Genomic DNA, 25,171 nt, shown 5'->3' on the forward strand with positions numbered 1-25,171 from the left:
GAGATGCAAATGGTATTAGATTGCTGCTGGATAGGCAATTCTCCTGTTGTCAGTTACAGATTGCATTGTGTTTCTGGCAGTCAGTTTTCATTTTACATTTTTTTCTACATATAGAAAAAAGGATTTCCTCAGACAAAGCCATTCCTACTGCTGTTCTTTCTCCTTACTGCTCTGTTTCCTCCTCCAGCTGCTGTACAGACAGAAGTGATGGAGTTGTCATAACAAGCAGACAAGTGTCCTGCCTTTGGGGTATATTGATACATATTCTCCTTCTCCAGATAAATGTGGTGGTGATGCAGTCTGCTATTCAAACAGTAATTTGGACAGCGGGTAAAAAATACCTGCTTAGGTTATTAAAATAATGTTCATGGTCCTAAATAATTCGCATTAACATTTTTTTTTTAAAAGAAAAAAAAGCAAAGAATGGAGCAGACAGGATGTTGGACCAATTACACTGATTCCTCGCTGATCTTGGAGGGCTTTGAAAAGAATAACTGGAATGATGTGGGTAATTATGGGCTTGTCAGTTTGAGATCAGTTAAGTGAAAAATGATGGAATGGCATTCAGCTTATCAGGAATTAAATGTGAGAAGTATATTATAATGAATGCCTGTGAGTTTATTGAAAATAGATCTTGACAGGCTAAGATAAGGAAGGGAAATACAGTTTTCTTTGGTGAAGGCAATTTTATCACAATTTTGTAGAACTGATGCCATACAAAAGAAATATGTATATAAATGCTGGACAAGTTAGAACATAATCAAATGCACGTTAAGGAATTAAAGCTGACTAAAGCTTAGGTTTCTAAACGTAGCTATATTGAACTAAATGCATTTCAAACAGGATGTCATGAAGATCACTTGTTTATTTGGTGTGCTTTCATTCGTTGTCTGAAAGAAAACAGCAAAATCATTTCTCCTAAGGATCTGTAGGTGACACAGAGAAGGGAATTGTAAGTAATGAAGGATGTATAAATGGATGAAGCTTAGGTAGGAATAGAATGACTTGAGCAGCCCTGTTTTATAGTTGCTGCAGCTGCTTTTGCTTGCCATGTCCAGAATTAAACAACTACATCTAACTTCAGAGGGGCAGAGGTTTCAGTCCTTCCTGGGCTGCCTGCAGGCTGCTCTCCCGATCTCAGCTTCTCCTGCTCAGAAAGGAGCTGCAAAAGAAGGTGTTGGTTTTCCCATTCCTCAGTTTTCTGATTAGAAAGGGAGTAGATCAGAGCCCATCAGCGTGCAAATCAGTTTGAGGGCTGTGTTTCCTTGAAACGTTCCCTTGAGTTCTCTCTGCCATTTTGCCACCTTCTCTTGATACAAACAGATTCTACATGACACCTTTGCAGTCAGCTTTCAGTTTACTACTCTGAGCAGCTTCCTGTCATCACCAGACTTTGTTACTGTGCTATTTTTATGTGTATCTATATGATTGATGCATATTTTCAATAGTGTCAGTTCTAGCACGACTTCCTGTGAGGTCCTCTAAGAGACTTTGCCTTCATTCAGTTGCTGAAAAGTGACTGTTCCTTCTTCTGGTTTCCTATCCTCTAATCAATTATTTGAGCATTTTCCTGTGGCAGCTTAATTCCCTAAAAGTGTTTGGGAAGGGATCTCGTTGGATGGCTTTCCAGAATCCTCATGGGCTGTACTGACTGCTTTGTGTTTTGTGTGCTCATTGGTTCCTCCAAAAAAGGATTTGTGAAGCGTTGATTCCTATACGACAGCCATATTGAATCTTCAGCATTGAATTATTCATAAGTGTTCTGCCTTTTTTCTTGCCAGTTTGTACCTTCTTGCCAGTATGGAGATGAGACTTAACTGCTCTGTGTGTTTCTAAGCAGCCCTTCGTCCTCGTTGAGTGGTGATAGAGCTCTGTTGTATGGCTGTGTCTGACCAGACCTTGCATTTATGATGGACTTGGTCATTTACAAAGGAACAGTGATAAAATCTAATTAATTTGCTTCTAAACGTGTCATTCTAATAACTGCTTTAGGTTGCTGACATAGCTTTGAACAGTGGTGCTGTGTGCTCAGGGCCTTCTTGTGATGTGAAAACAAGATATTTGAAGAATGGGATTATTGAATGAAGCCAGAAGGGGTCTTTCCTCAAGTGGGAGAGTAAAAGGAAGAGCTTTTCCTCCGTGCCCCACTGAAACAAGAGATGATCTGAGCTGTCAGATAAAAAGGGAAACCATTAAAAGCTCACTGCCTCATTTTAACAGGTCTGTCAGTTCTAGTTCTATCTCTTAAGTCTCTTCTTCAGAACAGTAGGAAATCAGGGAAGATGGGAACTTGTTCAATTTCAGAACGTATATGTGACAAAGTAAAGTGTCTAAAAATAAACTTTAAGGCTGACAGTGGTGATAAGGAATGAAAAGAGTTCCAGATTTGAGATCTGAGATTTCACTGGAGGACATCACATAAACTATATTTGTTCAGAGGGAACATCTTTGGGAAATATTTATGCTTCTTGCAGACTTTCTGTTAAAACACTCTGAAAATTCAAGCTTTATCTAGAGAGTTTGCTCTCAGTGTTACAATGCATAACAGGATAGTACTCTCGACCTACTTCCATGCTTGCATATGTAGTTAGCAGCTCTGTGCTCCAGGGAATCAAGGCGTGTGACAGAAATAGTTCTCTCAACTGTTTGGAGCGTACACAGTGCACAATTTAATATGAGATATGTTTTCTCTAATTTTCTGATTACAGTAGCTCTTCTTTGACAAACAACCGCTGTGATGTTAATAGAAGAAACTGAATTTGCTGCAGTGAACTCAATTTATCAGGGTTAATAATGTTATCGGGCAGGCTGAAACAACAGACACAGCGTTTCCCTGCTTTTGTGAAAGTAGATGGATGGGTTTTTCAGAGGTTCGGAGTTGGTGTCAGTGAAAAAGGCACAAGGAAGGCTATGAATCACTCCTATCATGATGTATTTTGTTACTGTTACTTGTCTCCTTGGTTTATCAGATTTGTAGTTTTATCCTAATGCTGGTCATAATTGCCTGGATGTGATCACAGAATCACAGAATGGCCTGGGTTGCAAAGGCCCACAGTGCTCATCCAGTTCCAACCCCCTGCTATGTGCAGGTCGCCAACCAGCAGACCAGGCTGCCCAGAGCCACATCCAGCCTGGCCTTGAATGCTTCCACGGATGGGGCATCCACAGCCTCCTTGGGCATCCTGTTCCAGTGCCTCACCACCCCCTGGCTGAAAAACTTCCTCCTAATATCCAATCTAAACCTCCCCTGTCTCAGTTTAAGACCATGCCCCCTTGTTCTACCACTATCCTCCCTCATAAACAGCTGTTCTCCTTCCTGTTTATATACCATTGTCTGCTTGGTGCTACCCAGATCAGCAGGCAGAGTTATACACCAGTTTTCTAGCAAAACTAACTAATAGCATCCAATGAGACTTTTTTTTTTTTTTTTTGGCTTTCAGAATGTAATTGAAATATGAATGTGTCTTCGAGTTTTGTGACCAGTAGCTTCTGTACTGTACCAAGCCATGAGGGATGGGCTCATCCTCCAGGATGGCAGAACTGCTGCTGAATGCTGTTCTGTAAACTGACTGTCTGCCCTCTGTCCTTTCATGAAAAATACTCACTTCTTTGCAGTGCCTTCATTCTGATGATGACCTCTTGACACCATGCGCAAATTCTTTTCTCAACCCTTTTTTAGCTACTGTTCTGGTTTACAGATGGGTAGTATCAGTGTTTGGCCACTTTGGTTTAATTCCTTGTCAAAGAGCAGATCTCTTTCTTTCTTGTAGTGGTCTATCGTATTTTAGAACATACATAGGAGCATAGTTAAAAATTATTCTTCATCTATTTTTAGTTGTTTATTTTCTTCACTCCTGGGTTGAAGAGCAGTTTCAGTAAATATTGTTGTCTTGTTTCATGCAAAGGATTTTTAATGTTATCTTGTCTTCTTCAATTTACATCGGTTCCTTCTCTGTGCATCTGTGCTCAGCAAGGAAGCAGCAGTACTGTTCTTGCATATGGATTTTCTGCTGAGTTGTGCTGGTAAAAAGGTCAGGATTGTGAATCTTGAATGCTGGAATCAGAGCAAAGACTTCACTGTTTTCAGGGGCCTGCATGAGAGAACACGAGCACTTCTTCATTCTTTGAGCCCTTACTGGGCCTGTGGTTTGGGGTGGTAGGGTGCACACATACCTGCCTCTGAGGGATGCACAATAAAAGGGTAAATGCAGTCTGCAGTGAAGACAGAAATTCCTTGTAGGATGCAATACATCCTAAATGCTGCAGACGTAGAAATGTCATTGCTTTCAGACTGTTAGCCTTGCAATAAATTCAGGTACGGAGTTTTAAATTCTCCTTTCAGGTGTGGCACTTCAAAGTGTATTATCACTAATATTACTCAGCGAACAACCATGTCATAAAATTCTTTGTTGCTTGAGAAGGCTGCCTGCAGCTCTGAGTGTTTTCTTGGGGCACCACGTCCTTCACACTCTGCACAAGTCTTTGTCCCTTCAGCACAGAGCAATTTCTGAATCAAACACTGTTTCCCAAGATGGTTTTGGTAGTGACACAAAGGTAAGTAGTGAGAACAAACCAGGCTTGCAAGTCAAGAAATCTTGTATTCCTTTTTCATCTTCTTTTTTTCTGGGGTCGAGATGCTGGATATGTATTATGGCTGCTGAGCAGCTTGCCAGAGTGCCTGTCACTTTTTCAGAGAAGTGAGAGTTTCCTGTGCCAGAAGACATGACTACCAACAAGAGATAACGTTCTTGCAGATGAGGATGTGTACCTCCTCTGCTCGTACCTTTCCCACTGCATTGGTGGGAAGAGTGTGAAAGCTCTGGCAAATATGAGAAAGATCTTTTTATGAGGCAAACGCTATAGAAATATTTTTTCACGGAGTCTGTTTAATTTCTAATTCATTGCAGTTAATGCAGTTGAGGCAAATAGGCTGTGTGATTGTAAGCTGCTTATGAGTTAGTGTTTTGTGTTTTTGTTGTTTCAAGTCCATGTGAACCTTCAGCAAGTACAAGGAATCATTTTCATGCTTATGGATTCAAAATGGCAAAAAACTGTTCGGTGTGGAATTCAAGATGAATCTTTGTCGACTTCCTCTCTTCAGACCATTGGGACTCACACACAGCAGTTGCAGAAATCCAAAGTCTGTGTTACTGCATTCCAATAAGCAACCTTTCCATTTGTGATTTTCAATGGTACTGTCCATTGGAATGGAATTTAGCAATGGAATTATTGTATCTACAGAACTGTGGAATCATAGAATCACAGAATGGTCTGGGTTGAAAAGGACTACAATGATCATCCAGTTCCAACCCCCTGCTATGTGCAGGGTCACCAACCAGCAGACCAGGCTGCCCAGAGCCACATCCAGCCTGGCCTTGGATGCCTCCAGGGATGGGGCATCCACAGCCTCCTTGGGCATCCTGTTCTGGTGCCTTACCATTCTCTTCTTCTACAGAAAATTGATCCATTTCTGGATTCTTCATTCACTTTCCAGATACACACGTGATTCCCTACTGCTCATTTATTTCATGAGACTCTTCAGCTTCCAAACAATTTGTTTGCTAACGATGTGCTTAATAACCACACAGTTCTCTGTGGAAGACAGATAACCACTGAACAGATGATTTACTTCTGTAAAAAGATCTTTGCTAAGTTAAAGAGAATTAAAGAAGGCTTCAAGTCAGAATCAGAATATTTATTAAATCTATACTGTGAGAAAGGGAATTCTCTATAAATCTAATAACTGAGATTTAAGATCTCAGTTAATTGAAGTCCTGCTGTTGGAGGTTCCTGAAGAGCTTGAAAAAATAAGAACTGGAAGTTTATAGCATTGTCACAAGTTATCATGGGAAAAATACCATTCCCGTGAAATTAGAGGAAACGGTGACTTCAATGGAAGTGGGAGATCTGGGATTTTGTTTCATTTTCGGATTTCATGTGGAAAATCAAAGTTAATGCTCTTAAGTCCCATGAAGAATAAATCTTAAATAATTCATCTTAGATCTTTTCTTAATTACGTAGCATTATTGTGGTGTCTGTAGGCAGCATCCTTATCTTTGAGGATATCATGGTTAATTACATCGTATTTCAGCAATCTCAAGTCCCAAACGTTACTTAAAGCTAAAAGTATACATATGATTGGAAATGTAATATGCATAAAGCTCTAAAATGTATTTGCTCTGGGCAAATGAAATAAAATCATGTTGATTCTGCAGAGTTAGTTTAAAAATATATATATCTTTATTTGCCCATATCACGTAGCTTCGACTTAGAATCTTTTTCAGGTTTGTCGTCATTCCTGTCCTGAGCTGAGGATGACAGTCAGGTCTCTGGCCAAAGCTGCTTGTGTGGATCACGTTGTGAGGAGTTTCCTTCAAAACTTTCTGTGTTGATACTATCTGTTCTTAATACACGTTCAGTATTTTTCTTCATTTTGATTTATAATCTCTTCTTCCGATACTTATTTGGAGACAGAGCCTTCAACACATTCCCTGCAGGAAGTCATTCCAGCAGAATGACAGCCTCTGTGATTATTCTGCGATACCACAGGCACAAAAAAAGTTCATGTGGATGTTGTGCTGGACTTTAAACACAACTTTTATACCTCCATCACATATTTTCCAAGTATAAGCTCTGCCTTCTTGCTCTGGTTATGTTTGAGAATGGATTTATTACTACTTCTACTGTGCTCAGGAAGTTGATCATGAGAATGTTCCTTATTCTTCCTTCGTATTTGTGTTTAAAATACGGAGTGATGTAGTTGGGGTTGCTTTTTTTTTTTTTTTCTTTAAATCTTTGCATTTTCCATCTTCTGTCACAATTTCATCTTGTTTCCCAGTCTCAAAGGCATATGTTTACATTCCTGATAGTTTCTCTTACCTTAAATTTTATCCTTGCCAGTTTGTGAAGCAGTTTATATAACTTCAAGCTAGTTTGGATTAAGTCAGTGCTGTTTTTAGCAAACAATTAGCCATTATGCTAATACTCCCTCTTACAACAGAGGGAGCTACCACGAAGGCTGATCATTTCATTTTTAGCCTACATGTTTTTATTGCTGTTGTTAATTTAAAATGTTTTTTTTTTTTTTTTTATGTGAAGAAAGCATCAATCACATGTATTATTTGTAATTTGTAATACCTGAAGCTGGCCTTTCAAGACAGAAATTACACATGTTTTAGAACTACTGCACAATTAAAATAGACTGGTAGATTTGGGGAATGTAGAGTTAAAGGCTGTTTATTGTTTATTATTAACAAGTGATGATTTTAATTAATTTTTTTCAGTACTGTACTTGACTAGTCTTCTTGTAGTTGCTTGACTGATGAAAATGAGCAGTGAATTGGAATCATGGTCACCTCTATTTCCTCTGTTAAGGAACAGTAAGCAGTAGAGGGCAAGGGACAAACGTATTAGGAAATGCATGGATGAGTTGTTGCTAAACAGTGAGCTTTAAAAGAATACTCAGTTTATGTTCCTGATGAAAATCTTCCCTACTGGGGTCACTACCAACTTCCTTAGAAATATTTGTTTCTCGGTTTCTGTCAGATGGAAAAGGAAAGATGGTTTTAAGACTTGACATGTATTTTGGCTTCGATTTCAATGTTTCTGGCAGAAGTTAGTGGCAATTATGTTATTACTCTTGGCTTAAAAGGAGCCAAATGTCATTTTGAGACAAAGAATTGGCTGAAGGCACTGTGGGGACTCTCAAGTGTTTTTTAACAGTCTTGGGAATCTGGAGGGGTCCCAATTGACCAGGAGCTGGCAAATGTTGTCCTGGTTTTGAGGAAGGGCAAAAATGAAGACCCTGATAATCACAGGCCTGTCAGTTTCACTTCAGTGCCTGGGAGAATGATGGATGCAGTGCTTTTTCTGTAAAGGGAAGGTTTGCTCTAGAGTTGGAGCCTGCATGCAGGACTGGAATGCACACAGGTATTTTGCAGAGGAGGAGCTGTTGGCTTGTTCCTGCAGCTCTGGCCTTGCACTGCAGTTTCCCCTCACCATAACCTCATTGTTCCCTCAGGATGGCTGTTTCTTCCCTGTCAGTCCTGCTCTGGGTTACTTACTGTCTCAGGTTTCCTCCAATCCTCAACATCCTCTAACGTGGCTTTCAAAACAGTATCCATCATCTTGTCTCTGAAAAGCAGAGAAGAAAGGAAGGTTTTGTTATTTTCAGTGATAAGAACAAAATACCACGGCCATCTTATCATAATGGAAGAGTTGTCTTCATTTTTCAGCGTAACAAGGATGTGGAAAAACTGTTTCTGATGAAATTTTCAGTGGTTTTCTAGCAAATGACCTCAAATCCTGTTTTTTTCACAGTGTGAAGATTTGCTTTCCCCAAACCAAAGAAGGAAACACACTCCCCACACAACCCATAGTTGCCTGTTTCTTAGCTCATACTTGCTGCATCATTCCCATTCTTACCTTCCTGACTTCAGCAGAATTATCCCTGGTTTAGGTGAAGAGAAACTGCATCCAGCTCTTTTCATGCTGTTTGAAAAATAAATGCACTTTAAATATATATTGACTGTTATCTTTTCTAGGCATACTCTGTCTACGATGAAGACATTGGCTATTGCCAGGGACAGTCCTTCCTTGCAGCTGTGCTACTGCTTCATGTGAGTCAATTGCTAAATGAAAGCTTTGATACTTGCAGCAGCCTTAAAATTAGTAGTACTGGAACATTGTATTTGACAGATATGCACTGTTTTATATTTGTCTAAACTTATTTTACTGCTGTTGCTTTCTGGCAAATAGTGAATAACAGCTTCTGTTTTTATGAATGTAGATTTCATTTATTTAGGAGAAATCATTAAATTATCAAGTACATCTGTGTGAAAACCAGAAAGTGATGTGCTAGATTTTCTTTGAGTTTAGTGCTCCCATGGGTAAACTCCCTTGTGATTAAGGGGAACATAGATTTGGGAGATGTTCAGATTAGCTCACAGAAGAAAGCGTGCCCATCAATTTCAGCAATAGCTTTCAACCTGAGGGCATTTTATAAATTCTTCTGAATGAAAGCTGAATTTGAATGTTGATATTTCAGCCTGTAACTGAAATCCTTCCAAACGTTGATCTGTCACTCCTGTATAAACACATGGAGGTATATAGACATAGGTAGATAAATAAATGATTTTTATATTTTATGAGATGCTTTAACTTGGATGCATCAGTAGTAAAGAAGCAGATTCAAATATTGGTAGATGTTGTGAAGAGTTTCTGAATAAAACACCTAAGATCCCAACACCAGCTCTTTTTCTGCCCATTGCCTTTTTCTGTCAGGCTTTTAATTAATAAATTATTCATCATGGTTGAAATACACTACAGCCTGTGGGTTTGGATGGGATGTTCATGGCACATGTGTTACGTATGCTCTTCCTAAGGCACTTGGAAATCAAATTCAGATTCATTTAACCACAAGCTGTAATTTCTGGTGAGACCTATGACATGAAAGTGTTACAGAGAAACTTGAGATTCCTCAAGAGTTAATCTGAATTCAGTTGGGTTACTGCAGCCCCACATATTCTGCAAATCAGCTCATATCTATCAGTTACTTTGCAAGTAATTTTTTTTTTACTCAAAGAAGGTTTTTAATTTCCACTGGAGGGATAATCCATTTGCAATGCCCAAGTTGTTTAGAAATGAATGGGTGTCACATTCTTAGTGTTCAACTAATATTTAGCTTCTCTGTCTTGGTAGTATGCTGTCATTGCAATAGAGAATTTCCTTTCTTTCTAGTGTTTCTGGAGTTAGAAGAAAGTGCCCTGTTCTGCAGGGAATGCTAAATGGCAATTGCACTCATTTTAATATGCCCTTTATAATGTTTGCTTTTACAATAGGATATTAAACTGAAATAATCAGAGAAAGGGGGGAAGGGAAGCAGTGTCACTCATGTAAGTTGGGAGCTTCCCAGGATATCCTCCAACTTGTGTTTTTCTCAAATTCTTCAACCAATCTGCATCTGTGAATGCTTGTACGACCCCCTCTAACTCTCCAGTCTTTGCATGGATTCTAGACTCCTTCGTTTCCCCTTCTCTTCTGGGACAGGATATTTCTTTTCAGCGTAGATATCTTTCAGGGATGGTTGGGTAGCCTGAACTTCCATCCTGGCTTTTTGTGATTTTGCTGCTTTGGTGAAATTCCCATCAAAGATGAGCAGGTAATCTCTAATCTCAGGGGACCAGTGTTGCCATCTCTAATAAGATTTGCTGTCAGTCTCACCGGATTTGGCTTTCTTTGTCTGATTGACTCTTGGAGACGTTACTAAGTGAAAAACGGATATTTCTTTTTAAAAGAACAAAACATAAATTTCTGGCTTTTGTACTTCCAAATAATCGGTTTTGTTTAAAATTAAAAACAGCAACAACAAAGTAAATTTCATTTACAATTTTCAATTCTTGGGGTTGGTAATACTGGAGAACCTGCATCCACAGAGTGAGGACTCCATGGCCTTTGCCTGTACTGTCTTTGGCCCAGTGCTCACCTCTGTTCCCTCTCCCTGCGGCGGGGGAGGAATGACTGTCAGTGCACGTGTCTGATTGAGCATGCAAGGTAGGTGTGCTTGTGCATGAGCATCTGTCATTTTATTAGAAATAATTGTTACCTTACAAAAAGTGTACATTTGCTTTCATTTTATTCTAGAGCAGACTGAAGCTTTTTGGTCAGGATAGTTTTTTTTTCCCTTTTCCTTTAGCTGCAGCCTTGATCGGCTGTCAGTGTTCTGCCTAGATAGAATGGTGATGAGAGCTTTGAGATTCCTAAGAGCTTGTTCTAGGAGAATCTAGCTTGCACAGATAGCTAACAGCTGACCTAGCAGTTCTTTATGTTAACTAGTTACTTTTACATATGCTGTCTGAAAATGGAAATGTCTGCACGTGGCCCTGGGGATAGGGCATAATCATAGGATGAACCAGAAACGATGAGACCCTGGAGGTAAATATCAAGAGACTCTTTGAAAAAATACTGAGCTTTTATCAATTGCTGATATTTGATAAGGGGTTGGCATGGGAGTGTGCTAGAAGGTCAAGAGCTGTCATTCTTGATACTCAATGAATGTTTTCCCATATAACAATTCAGTGCCCATAAAAACAAGTTGTTTTTTTTCCCTCTGCATGTGATTCAAGACCTGATTTGGGGTCTACTTGTGCCTATCTTATTATTGTGTTACCTGAGGGCATGAAGGAGTTGTGATGACACAGGGCTTCCCACAAATTCAGTGCTCAGTGGACTGAAGCAACAAATGCAGTTTCATAGTGGCTCCCACAGCCGTTTGTATTGCTTTCTGAAATTCTGTTGAGTGAGAAATTTTGGCCAACATGAAATAGAGTTTACAGAGATTGGGCTTCTGAAAAAAATACCAGGATGTTAGCAGGGGGGATCAGCCAGCCTGAAGGTCACGAGGAGATTCTGCAGGCAACATTTATTTCTTCTTTATTCATCATGGAAAACCTGACTTCAGAGGTTGTCATGCTCTGGGGTTTGGATGAGAGTAGGTAAGGATTATTCTCACAGAGGGTTGGTTATACCTCAGTTCTGCATGTTTCACAACTAACCAAGTCTTTCTTGGTAGAAGTCAGTGTCTTAGGGTGGTTTGTTGTTGTGTTTTGCTTCGTGTTTTGCTTTAAAGCTGGACTTCTGCACCTGAGATGGATCTCAAACCTATTGGCACAAAGAATAGTGATGGCAGTTGAATAGTTGTAGGGATGCAATACTGACATGAGCCTATGATCTGATCCCACCTTTTCTTCAGAGGAAGTCTTACAGAGCCACATCAGGGTGTCCATCAAGTAGAACAATCCCCTTGAGACTTTAGTAGCTTAATTTGAAATTCCGAGTGCTTTGCTGAAAAATTTAATACATTCCTGGTTTTGAATTCATCTTAAGGTATTTAAGTGTGCGTGTGTGTCTGTCTGTGGAAAGAATGTCCTCAGCTCAGTTCTTAAAATCACATTTGTGTGTTGTTCCAGATGCCGGAGGAGCAGGCATTCTGTGTGTTTGTGAAAATCATGTATGACTATGGCTTGCGAGACCTCTACAGAAATAACTTTGAAGATCTCCATTGCAAGTTTTTCCAGCTGGAGAAGCTAATGCAGGTGGGGCCGGACAAACAAATTGCTTTATAAATGGGAATACTGGTGTGGGGACTGGTGCTTTGTTTCCATCACCTTCTGGACAGCAAAACCCCTCATTTAGAGGTGGGGTAGAACCAAGGCAAGAAAGCCTGATACCTACACCCAAACACCGTGAAATCAGGTTTACTTATAATTTCTTTTTTCCTTTCATATAATGATGTTGCTGCTAATCTGCTGCATTTTTTCCCCTCTGTCTGTTTGCTCACTCTCCCTCTTCCCTAATTTCTTATGTTACACAGAGAGAATTTCTCTGCTCTGCTAAGACCAAAGTGTCTTCAGACTGCCACTGTCAGTGTCCTGCTTTCTAAGAGTTGTAGTGGTGGTTAAGAGGTCAGGCAAATCAGGACATCTTGACACTTACGAAATACAAATTAAGTGTAGGTCATTTTACTGTGATTTCAGTGCATTGCTCTTTTTTTGGGTGTAATTATGTCCTGTTCAGAGCAAGTTCAATAAAAAGTTGCAAGTTTGACACTATTGCTCTGACTAATAAGCACTTACTAACAGTTCACTAAGACCTGACCTGGGTTTCTGTTGCAGAGTGAAAGCTAGTTACTAGAACTAGCTTCACTTCATGGTCAGCAAGGTGAGCTTGTTCCAGTACCTATTGCTTTTTTAACACAATAGTTTATAAAAGACAAGACATGATTAAGAAATAACTTTTAAAAATATATATGTACATCATGTAAATTTCACAGCTACACTGTCTTTCCCCTATTGAAGATTTTGTAATTTCTCAGTATAATCTAGTAGTGTATTGTTTGATGCGGTGATAGTATTCATAGTGGTTATTAAATGTCATTTAAACTGTATCTCATTAAAACTGTAACCATGACCACTAAAAGTTATGAAGGAACTGCTGCTCAAAAGAAGCCAGGATTTCACTTTATTGTGTTTCTCAGTCTTCAGCAACCTGGTACTTACTGACACTGCAGACGATGGTTCCGTATTAAGGAGGAGTTCTGAAGCATTTATTATTTTTTCCTGTACTCCAGGAGCAGTTGCCTGATTTGTATAGCCATTTCTCAGACCTCAACTTGGAAGCTCATATGTACGCATCCCAGTGGTTCCTCACTCTTTTTACTGCCAAATTTCCACTCTGCATGGTCTTCCACATCATTGATCTACTACTTTGTGAGGTAAGAAGAACCCTTGAATCAGAAAGCCTGTTCTCCACCTCGTGAATGTGCTAAGAACTTCTGTCTTTCTGTGTTTCATTTTGTTGGAGTCATTTACACTTTAACTGTGCGTACCAAATTCTTTAGAAACCATGATTATATTGAAGAGATGATGTTCAGTGAAACGCTGGTCTGGTTTTCAAATTAAAATTGTGATTTGCCTCATTCTTTACTAAGGGATCTTATTAACAGTATCTCATGTACACATCTGTTCTCATTTAATTTGTTACACAGTTTATTCAAACTTGGAAATTCTAATCTCCAGAAGATACCCAGTAGGCTTTTAGTGGTAAAACTCTTGAGATTTTGCATTTCAGAATGTCACCCAAAGACATGATGGCATGGTAGTTAGCAAATAATGAGAACTTCTGAACAGCACCCTTTAATGAAACTCTCTCCTTCCTTATTTTTTTTTTTTCCTGCTATTCCAACTAAGGGGAATGGATTACTCCACATACCAAACAGTAGACCATACAAATTATTGTAGACACATCTGCACTTTGATTAAAAACAAAAATGGTAGTCAGGAGTGTTTATTTTGGTGAGATGTTAGTACTTCTTTTTGTCATCAGGAAGTCAGGGTGTAGAGGTGGTCATATATATATATATATGTTTACATTTGTGTACATGTGTATATAATTGGTATTTTCAAATGCAGAGGGCTTCACCAATGTGAAACACTGTTGACTGGTTCATTCTATACATTTCTTAGCATGAAGTATTTTACTTGGGAATTTTCAGGCTTGCTGTGCATGTGTTGATAACATTCCTTGCAAAACAAATATTGCCTGTTATTCATAACTCACTGGGTTTTCCTTAAGAAACTGAGCTTTGCATATGTGCTCAGTTATTAAAAAAAAAAAAAGGTTAATACCTCCAGGTATCCAAGTGAGTGTGACAGGTAATAATGGAGAATGGACTCCACATTTACATATGAATATGTTTCAGTTTGGATGCATCTGAGCTCTAACTTGTTCACAGTGCCTCGATTACTCTAAGTGTGCAAATAGGAAAATGACAGTTGTTGGTTTGTCCTGTCTCTGCCCTCCATTTTGCAGATATAGCTGTCCAGCAGAGAACAAAATACTTTGATCACTGTGGGGTTGTTTGTGAGTTAGGTTTTAGAATGGTCTTCCAGCATGGATTTGATCATTCTTTGTTGGTTGATTTTATTTCTTCATTCTGATCTTGATATAGTGCTGCATTTGAAGAACTTGTTTATCAAGAAGTACAGAATGTCATTCCAAAGTGGTGATTATTGTGCTAGCAGTATAGCTGCATCCCATCTGAAGCTCGTGTACTTCTTACTGCATTAGGCTTGAAGGTGAAACATGCTGTAGAGAGATTTTAGTTCTGGTTAATACAGATTTAAATATTTGCATTCATCTCACGTGTGGCAGTGTTTATCTCAGCATGTCTGAAGGAATTACTCTGGGAAGAAAAGTGATGGAATCTGAAAGGGACATAGGGAAACCAATGCGGGAGTCTGCTAAAGAAAGGGAAACTGGTTAGCATCTGTGGAGGGCAGTCATATAGAACCAAAGAAGCATCCTTTACGACAGTTAAAAGTAAATCAGAAGTGATAAGAAAATTGATTTCAAGTGAGAAGGTACGTACAGACATCTTGAGAAACAGTGGGGCAGTGTGCAGTCAGAACATACAGAGGTAACAGTGCAGACTATCAGAAGATTGCTCATAATGTTCATGACTCACCCAGTCTGGAGTAGCAGGCAGTTCTGAGCATTTGTGAGAGCGTAGATTAAAATCATGTTAAACTAACAATCTAGTTGACCCTCACCGTAGAGAGAAAATAAGATCTGAAGGTACATAGACAAAATAGGAAAGAAATCATTCCTTAATGGAAGGCTGAAATCGTATTGCAAAGCAGTCTGTCCAGGCAGCTTCCAGAAGGAGTGGTGGAGCAGTCAAAAAATAATTTTTGTCTGCATTAAATTGCTCTTTATCTCTGAACAAACAGCATGCCTATAATTCCAGTGACTGGAAGGAGAAAAAACAGTTGCAGCTGCTAAGCCCAGTACATATTCTTCTGGAAAAAAAAAAAATCCTCAAAAAATCAAACTCCTTTGAAGTCTTATGTATTTTTTTATTTTTATTTTTTAATTTAAACAAGCTTCCAGCCTTCTCATTAATTTGTCACAAATACAGATGAATTTAAAATAGCTCAAGTTTCCTTCCTGGCTGTGCTTTCTCCATAATCCTGTCCTGTCTGCTGCTGACAACAAGTTTACATCCTATGTATCTGCTGTGAAAGAAGAGTACTGGGGGAAGGGAAAAAAAAAAACAGTTAAACCATTGCTGCCTGGGTGCTGCCAAAAAGTGGTCATTCCAAGGACAGTTCTCTGGTATCCATGAAAATCTTTGAATTGTGGATGAATGGTTTGAGTTGCCCAGGAACATTTGGATGAGATTTCAATTCTTGACCATGGCTGGAAGAGATAATACAGATATTTTTTAACTCTCAGTCTGGAGAGGAAGCACTCAAAGTGTCAGGTAGGCCTGCCTGCTTCCCTTGCATGTGCTGGAGTGGCAGCTCTGCAGCTGGGATGTGGGCCTTCATGGTACATCATTTGTGGATCATCCTCCATCATGGGATCCCAGGGAGGAGGGATACCATTAAAAATAAGCTGAATTTGTGATGGGAATTGTGGAGAAATTTGAAAAATCAGAGTGTGTGTGCTATTACAGTCAAGGTCTTTTCATCATTCTTGCATTAAAAATGACTTGATTAATAACTACATAAATAGCTCAGGTTCACACGAGTTTTGGACTTGGCGTGGCCTCTACAGGATTGAATTCTTCCATCCTGTTGTCTTTCTCTGACCTTTTTTTAAGCCATATGCAGGCTGCTGAAGATGTGGTTCAACCCCAGAATTACATAATGTAAAAATAACCAATGTTGCCTTGATAACCATAGGACAGAATATGTCACCCAGGGTTATCTGGAAAGGAGATGTTTTGAAATTCTTTGTCTTTTCTTGGACAGAAACTGAAAGTTTGCCAGCTTGGAGGCAGGTAAGCCATACCATGATGGTGCTAATTGTAAGGCTTAGTACTTGGTGTCCAAGTGCCTGTGGTAAAAGCAAACAAACCAACCTCTAGATCCAGTTGCAAGCATCCATGAGATTACATCAGAGTGCGTGGTTTTCAGCCTGGCTCTGCAGATAAATTTCAACATCTCAACGTCAGCTGAAGAGCTTCCTCCAAGGCTCGTGTTAGCTGCTTGTTTCAGCCACTTCATTAGTCTCCTTTTGCTGTTTCTATTTGCATTACAGAACAACTGTGTTGATGAAATGCAGAGTTCTGTGTGGGCTTGTCAGTCTTAACTATCAATGTGACATCATGCTATTGAATGCTCCTGAGCCTGCTTTGTCTTGCTCCCACCTTTGACTAAAAAATTCGCATCGTTTAACTTTTTAACATTTAATTTCCTCTTGCAGTTTAGAATATACAACTTGGAATCAAAATGCTTTTTAGAAGCACTGAACAAGTAACCTTGATTAGACATTTAAAAGAGAAGAAAAACAGTTGGCAGGCTACTTAGAAGCTTTTAATTTTGATTTCACGAAAGTTTCCTCTTAAAAAAGAAAATAGTCAAACCATTTGGGATATATATACACACACAGATACAGTGCTGCCAAAACTGAAGGAGGTTCAGAGCTCAGGCTGACATTCTGTTCTTTACCTGGCATTTTGAGATGTTATTGCTAACCTGCTGTGTGTGTGTCTGGCTGCTCTCGTGTGCAGGTCTTGGGGATATAGAATACAAAAGGATTGTGGCTCTTTCCTTTCAAGGAGTGTGCAAAAATCCCTCTGTGCTGCCTTTCCTGCGCTGGTACATATATTTACATATCTCAGTGTCAGTAATTACATGCTCCATTACAAAAATTGGTGTTTTGACTGCAGAGCTGCGATTTTTGGATCAGGACTGAAAAGACAAGGATGCAACTGCTTTCCTGTCACTTCTGTGTATGAATGCATTGTTTTCTGTACAGCTCTTATCAGAGAAATGGGACTGCCTTCCCTAGGACTACATAGCAGCAGCTCTGTCTTATGTTGCCGTGATGCCTGGGAGCACCACTTCACAGCGAGATCACGACAATCTCAGAAGGTTTCTAAGTATTGGCATGGAGGATTTGATTGCTGTCTTCTGTGTGCCTTGCTGGGGAATGGGTGTCCCAGGAGATGCTGAGCTGTGTGATGTGGCTCAGAGGTACGAGCAGTGCTCCTGCAGTGGGTGCCCCAGCAAGATGCTGCTTTCTGTCTGTCACAGTGCCTTCATTGTGAGTGCTTCGGCACTGCTAGGTTGAGAAAGAGCAGATTAACATTTCAATTTATTAAACTGACTCAGGAGTTGAGTTGGGAGCAAGCCCACTTCATCTGTAAATCCATGCACCCCACACTCTGCATGTACTCCAGTGAATCTTGTGAAACAGCAGCCTAACTCAGGAACAGCATATTAAAAACTTGACCTGTATTATGAGTCGATACAGCACTGAAATACTGCACGTTTCAGTATTTGAGTGCTGTGTACAAAAGTGAAGTCAGTGTCGTACATGTGAGCTGGCAAAGGCTGGGCCTTGGGGTTGTTTTCCTTTGCACAAATACAGACTGTCCAGCTTTGGCATTTATCCCATGCTATTCCTCCTGTCCATCTGTCTTTGTGTTACACCTTCTGGGGTGCTTAGCCTCCTTCCTGAAGTCTCCATAACCACTGCACTTTCACCTAAAGAGTCTGGGAAGGCTTTCCTTCTGAGCTTGTTCCAGCTAGATCCTAATTGGTTTAAGAAAGAGAATAGGTTGTGTCTCAGGCTGTGGGTGGAAGGGATCTCAACACACATGCATTGTACAGCACCAATTTGCTGCATTTGAGGCTTGCTATTCTGAGGAAGAAAGTAGGCATGGATTGTTAGGTGGTTTGAGGCCTTCCACACAGTAAGGCACGAGTTCTTGTATAAAAGTCCGTGTTTTTAAATGATACTTGCCAGGATTAGACTCTGAAATTATCATTGCAAGGCTGCTGCCAGCAATACTTTCACAAAAGAATTGCGACGTTCGTGCAGCGTCCTTAATTCAAAGTGTGACATGTATGCATGATTATAGCATGTGCAGTCTCTTATCTCCTGAAATAGACGTTCCCTTAAACATTGTGAGGCAAAGCAGTGATAGACAATTCGGGTGATACATACACTATAGAGAGATACAGAATTTTATGTCAATTATTGAGAGAACAATTGAGACTTTTCTGCATCGTGAAGCATCTGCTGACACATCAGTCATCATCACCTTCACTGCAGAAGCCTGAGGTCTGGAGTACAGGGGATATTTTGCTTTTACTATTTGGATCAATTACATAAATCCATGCTAAAAGGAATTTTAGCTTAATTTGTGTGACGACTACAGCTGTATAGCACTGTGGCTTTTTTCCAGTTCTAGAACAGAAATTAAACTGAAAAGAATTTAAAATGAATGTAGTATTTGATTGTGTTTTATGGATGAGGAACTTGCCAAAGTTTTTGTTTGCGTGTGTTTAAAATGTCCAGGTTATAATAAAGAATTGCAAGTTATTTTCTAACTAAAGGTTGTCAGAAGCATTAGATGTTTGGATATAAAATTCCAGTCAACAGCAGAAACATTGGAGGCATATAACAATGCGTTCTGTATTGCCTCGGGGATGCAGCATGCAAAATGCTCTATGCACTTCTAAAGCTATAGAGAACTTGTAAGAATTCCAGCTTGAATTGAGGGGACTATTTTAATAGAGCACATTCAGGAGGTTCTTGGTGAGCCTCCAGGTTTAACATAACGCTTTACGCTGTGTTGTCCAGCTGTTCCTGTGACATCCATAATGTACATGTCTTCTATTTCATAGCTGCAGCTTGTTTATCCCCAATTATGAGAAGGCTGGTGATAAACACTCAGCATGAGCAAAGGAAAAACGATTTCACAGCAATCTGCAATTCAAGATAACTTCTGTGAAGAGAAGGTACCTTTTTGGTGATGTTGATAAATGTTGTGGTCCTGTAACACTGAGCCTATTTCTGTTTTGGGAAATGTTTTGAGATACAGGTGAGAAGTTAGTGGAGACAGGGATCCAAGAGAGCGACCTGCTTGTGCCTTAGCAGACAGAGGCAGCTAATGCCATATCACAGTATGTCTCCAAATTACTTTCCCCATTGCCACTGAAGTTATTTAGCGACTTACTAGTTGATGTTCACTTGGTTGATTTTTCTAGGAATACAGTAAATTTCCATAATGCTTACTTAACACCAGTGCCATCTGCTGTAGTGGGATAGCAGCATATTCCAGGCAGTCTTGGCAGTGCTGAAAAATGCTTCAGAAATAACTGAAGGGAGGGCTAACAAACGGCAGAGAGTGATATTCCATGAACAAACCCAGGAAGCTGAGCTAATTTGGAGGCTGTTTTTAAAAGAGAGGGTGGTGCAGCCTGCCTCTGCCAAAACATTTTCCGTCACTTCGTGCTTGGAAACTGAGGGCCTGCTGAATTTCTGATGAAATACATTAAATCAACAAGTAAACGTTGCATCCAAGGGATGACGAAGGTGAAGGTGTGACAAAGCAAATACCAGGGCTGTGTTGTGCTAGAGACAGCATGAAGAACGGACGTTGGGAAGGAGATCAGATGGCATGGAGGAAGGTTTAGCATGGGCATGCATTTTCCCCTCTGTGCTGTGACTGAGGGAATGTGTAGAGGGGAAGGAACACATCTGTGATGTCACAAATCCCATGCTTCATCTCCTTTCAAGAAAATTGGGATCTGGAAGATTCCTGCTCCTCTTAGTATGTCTGATGGCCATTCCCTGTTTCCATGGGGAGTTGGAGGACCTGTCTGCAGAGATCTGAGGTCTCTATCATAGAATCATATAGAATCCTAGAATAGCTGGGTTGGAAGAGACCTCAAGGATGATGAACCTCCAACCCCCCTGCCACACGCAGGGCCACCAACCTCCACATTTCACAGCAGCCCAGGCTGCCCAGGGCCCCATCCATCTGGCCTTGAACACCTCCAGGATGGACGGGGCATCCACAGCCTCTCTGGGCAGCTGTTCCAGCACCTCACTGCTCTCATAGCAAAGAACTTCCCCCTGACATCCAACCTCAATCTTCCCTCCCTCAACTTCAAACCATTTCCCCTCATCCTGCAGTTATCTACCCTTTCAAAGAGTTGACTCCCCTCCTGCTTATAGGCTCCCTTTAAGTGCTAGAAGGCTGCAATGAGGTCACCCCACAGCCTCTTTTCTCCAGGCTGAGCAAGCCCAGCTCCCTCAGCCTCCTTGTATGCCCTTGATGTGGACTCAGCCCTCATTTTTTTTGTCCCCCTACTTTCAGATTTGGAAAGAGAGAAAGTCCTCTAGTTTAAGTCTCTGAAAACAAGGAGTGAGAAGGTGATGTTAGTAGATGGCTTGGTCAAGCAAACAGAAGGCATGCTGCCAGCTGGTAACCAGCTGCTGGTGAGTTAAGAGCACGCCACGGCTGAAACACCAGATGCCAGGGAGCAATTGGTTATGTGAAAATGCCTTAAAATCCTGTGGCTATAATTTTTATACTTTGCAGGCAGTCACAGAAACTTGATAGAAAAAAGGCTAATTTTGTAGCACTGTAGACTTCATCCAGCTATTGCAATATCTTAGCATTGAATGAGGTGAAAGTCACACAAAGCATCTAAATATTTACTAGCACTCTGGAATCACATTCATTTCTTTTAAAAGCAACCAACCAAACACAATTTCATGCAAAATCTTACTTTCATGGTTGTCTGGTAATATTTATCATGTGCCATTTCATGCAATACAATACAGAAAAGTGGCACAATGAGTACTGAATCTCAAGACACCGTTTTTATTATCTCCATGGTGCCTGCTTATCTAATAGTCCATTCAACTGGTTTTAATTGGGTTTATGTGTTACTCACAACATTGTAGTATCAGGATGAAGAATTCTGTACTTTCTTTTCTTCTTTTATGTGTTTATAGCATTTCCTGCTGTTAGTTATTGTAGGAGCAATACATGTGGATGCACTGGGGGAAAACCAGTTTGAGATGTCAGCTGTACCTCATACTTGGCAGTAAGATCTCTTTGCATTTTGTTTTTCCCCAAGATAACTGCTTAGGAAGAAAGGTGTGTCCATTGCTAATACAAAGCTTCTTCTTATCCACATTACTGAGATCGTGGTTTTGTAGCTTTTAGTTCTATGGAGTCAACCAGAATTTGAAAATTAAGTTTCGTTTGGCCTTCTAGAACAAGAATTACAAACTATTTTTCCAATGGAATTCTTTTCATGTGTGTCTGCGATCTGCTGGGCTACCAAGAGGCAATAATTCAAATGGCATTCAGTGACTGGAACAAGTAGCCATGACCAAACACAGATGTACACACAGAAATGTGTGTGTGCTGTGTGCAAATGCAGCAACTCTTGGTATGGAACTGTTCCTTTTGTCCTGTGCCTTATTTCAATGAGTTAGCTTTTCATTTCCTTCGTTGTCTTGTCACTGAACTAGAATAAAAGCACAAGCTGTACATCTGAGTAGAAGGTTCAAATTAATGTGCGTATCTCTGCAGAGCGTGCTCCAAGCCTGCATTACTTAAAAGGGGAAATTTGGGCTTCAGAGCATATTTTATGGTGTCAGCAACGTAAATATATTTGTGACATTCCTGAAGTTTGTTGTGTATTCACAGCGTGTTACAGATGCCAAACAAATGTTTTGCTGGAAGCAATCCAAAACATAAATAGAATTTTAATTCTCCTTTTGAGTCTGTAACCCCAATTACCCTCCACAGCTCTTTTGAAGGAGTATGCAATTGAACACATAATTATGAAACGCTTTCAAATGATGAAACAATGTCAAATTAACTTCAGTGGAATAGCTAATCTCTCCTTAAAGAAAGGAAAATGCACTTGTAAGACTGGAGCAGGTTAACTGGTTCTTGGTGGCATGTCACATTAGTCTTCAGATTCCTCCAGCCTTAAGCATGTGCTCACACATTCTTCTTCACCTCGTGCTGAACTTTGGAGAATGTTGTATCAGTGTCTTCCCTGCTTTCCTCTGAACGTTGCCTAACTCTAGGAGCAAAGATAAGGACACCCAAATGAATTGCTTGTGTGCTCCTCGAGGAGATTCATTCCTTTTACTTATGGAAATGATGTATAAGTGCTGCCCTGTAACCAGAGGAAGGTCTGTCGTGGTCTGGGTTGGATGCTGGTATGTAATGTAGCCTGCCTTCCTGCAAGGCTTCTGCCTTCTACGACAGGATTTAAGATGAGAGAGAAGTTCCAAAGGAATCCCATATGGAAATGTTGTCCAGATACAGGATTAAACTGTATGGCCTGACTCTTCTGTCTTCCCCCCAGTGTGCTGGAGAGCTTTGCCAGTTGCCTAAATGCATTTGCTGCTCCCTCCTTCCTGTCTCCTGACAGGTTTGCTGGATGGATATAGATATATCTCCTCACTTGTAAGGGAGGACATAAGCAGCCTTTCTACCTCACTAAATAAAATCACTTTCAGAGGACTTGAAGGCCAGGCTGGATGTGGCTCCGGGCAGCCTGTCTTGTGGTTGGCAACCCTGCACATAGCAGGGCAGTTGAAACTAGATGATCATTGTGGTCCTTTCCAACCCAGGCTGTTCTGTGATTCTGTCAGTTTATGACCTTTACCATCTGTTTGTTGCTCCTTCTTCCCCATCTTCTTATCAGGCCTTTTCAGAAGCCAGCTTGTTTTGGAGAGCAGAGAGACTCAGGCTGAGGGCTCCTACTTCTGGCTGCAGAGGGTTGAGGATCTGTGAACATCTCTCACTAGAAGAGCTGCTCCTGAGCTTAATGAGGTCTGTTAGAGTGCTTGAGGCCTCTGTGCGAACTTAAGAGGGTTCTTCAGTAACATCTGATGGAAGCAGGAAGATACTGTGCAGACACTCAGCTAGACAGATAAGCCTCTAGACAGACTGTTAGAGGAACTGCTAGTTCTTCTGGTCGCTGCAAGCTCTGCGGAGGAGCACATCCACATGCTTTGCTTTTGGGATCTCTGCCTTTGGGCTTCCTGTCTGAAAGCTGTGCAGTCTGCACACCCTCCTTTGTTTGCCCAGCAAAGCTTCTTGGGTTGAAAAACAGAATGGCTGCATGAGAAGCAATAGGGCACAATAAGCCCCTCACCATTCCTGTGCTCTAAGAGCAGCTCTTGTCTAGAATAATGAATATTTTTCACTTTGGCTGTTGTATGTCAAACAAGCACTTAGGTAATTATTGTGAAACAGCTTTCATGTTTGCAAGGACAATTCAATATTGAGTTCTGCATGATATTAAGGCAGCTATTTCAAAATGCACAGTTAAAATGATGACCTTTGGTTTTAAAAAGTCATTATCTAAAGCTTATTTAATACGGGCTCTCTCCTCTTTCCTTTGTGGGTGATTTGCATGTACTTCCATGTTTTCATTATAAAATTGCTGGAGGGATACTGCTAGCAATGATTTATATGTCTGGTACTCACTGGTATTTTTGGTTCTTCTGCTTCTAAAATAGATGGAGGAGTTTAAGCTGAATCTTATAAATCAGCGTGTTGTAAATGAAGGAGGATTTTAAATAAGAGACTGGAAAAAATGAGCTGAGATAGCCGAGTTTAACAGTTACGAAAAAGGAGGCAATGTCAGAACAGTCTTTCTTGCACTAGGAGGAGGCGTTCAGGTCTGTGGTTTGAGTCAGTGGTTATGAGTTACTAAACCAGGTGGGTAAGGCATCACATTGGAAATGTAAAGCATCTTGTTGCCAGGCCAGCATGTGGGTGCTGGACACCTGCCTGAAGGCTGCCAGGGGCCATCTCTACTTCTCCCAGTTGCCACTGGTGTTTGGCCATTACTCCTCAGGTGCAGGCAGCCCAACCTGGGCACCATGGGACTGCCCTTGCGTGAAGCATTTGCTGCATCTGTGCCAGAATGTCACCTTGTGTTGGGAGTTGCCTCTTCCTTGGAGGCAAGGGGAGGGTTGCTCTCTGTGCTCAGGATTGATGGGGTGCTGCTAAAGGCTGTGCTGTGTACCTTCGGTCCCTTTGGCCTTCTGGTTTTAGGGTGCTGGTGTGTCAGGCAGGGGCTGTGCTGTAACATGCCTATTCTTTGGTAATCCAACAACTGCACATGTTGCTCTTAGCCATAAGCTAAGGTCTCTTCGATGGCTTGTGATTGTGACTCTCACCTACAGATTGCATGTTCCCATCCAACCCTCTCTGCTAGGAACTCATTGCTGTTTGTGTGTCATGGCTGCACGCAATGGGGCATTGGCCTCAGGTGGGGGTTTGGAATACAGCTGGGAGTGCTGTGCACTGAAAGAATGGCTGTGGGTGCTCTGGAGTTGAGTGTCATGACTGAAACTCACAGACAGACCTTCTTCTTGTGTGAGGAGCAAAATAACGACTGTATTTGAAATCTCTGCTATCACTTTTGGAAAAAGGGTTTCCTCTTAATGCTTTTTGGCTCAGGCCTGCTGCAATTGTGACCTCTAGTGGAAAAAGGCAGTCTGTCATCATGATGACTGCACAGTAATTCACTCAGCGTTGCAATATTCAGTGTGTCTAATGCAGTAGCATTTCCAAGACTAATTAATGTTAACATCCCTTCAAGGCATTGCACTACCTATAGGAAAAAAAATACAGTTTGTTCCCAGGAATGCCTCCAAAGTCTCTGCACATTTTTATAAAGTCTGATTTTGATAGGAGTGTAATCACAATGCGTTTAGGAGGAGACTTGGAAAAATACTCCATTGCAGAAGCAGAAATTCCTTGAAGAAGGCTCCCTTCTCCAAAGTTCTGCTGTTATCTCTCAACAAATTACAGTGACAGTAT

At 40.7% G+C, this 25,171-nt stretch overlaps 1 protein-coding gene and 2 long non-coding RNA genes across 8 annotated transcripts in view; 2 read left to right on the forward strand and 1 right to left on the reverse strand.

Moving 5' to 3' along the window:
- RABGAP1L (RAB GTPase activating protein 1 like) overlaps positions 1-25,171 on the forward strand; it is a 214,823-nt gene that overhangs the window by 122,196 nt on the left and 67,456 nt on the right. For all 6 annotated transcript variants that reach the window (XM_090145951.1, XM_090145952.1, XM_031595541.2 and 3 more), the window contains 3 exons: positions 8,544-8,618; positions 11,967-12,092; positions 13,127-13,270. In XM_090145951.1, coding sequence (XP_090002077.1) covers positions 8,544-8,618; positions 11,967-12,092; positions 13,127-13,270 — 345 coding nt within the window. The remainder of the gene's footprint in view (positions 1-8,543; positions 8,619-11,966; positions 12,093-13,126; positions 13,271-25,171) is intronic.
- Positions 15,668-20,002, reverse strand: LOC149916788 (uncharacterized). Its single transcript, XR_016469072.1, has 4 exons — positions 19,915-20,002; positions 19,591-19,836; positions 16,424-16,587; positions 15,668-15,756 (listed from the first exon to the last, which is right to left on the reverse strand). It is a non-coding gene; the product is annotated as an uncharacterized LOC149916788 (long non-coding RNA).
- On the forward strand, positions 16,783-22,537 carry LOC149916789 (uncharacterized). Its single transcript, XR_016469074.1, has 3 exons — positions 16,783-17,540; positions 19,200-20,192; positions 20,678-22,537. It is a non-coding gene; the product is annotated as an uncharacterized LOC149916789 (long non-coding RNA).

Source organism: Phasianus colchicus, chromosome 9 (assembly GCF_987193195.1).
Source record: "Phasianus colchicus chromosome 9, bPhaCol1.hap1.1, whole genome shotgun sequence".
Classification (NCBI taxonomy): domain Eukaryota; kingdom Metazoa; phylum Chordata; class Aves; order Galliformes; family Phasianidae; genus Phasianus; species Phasianus colchicus.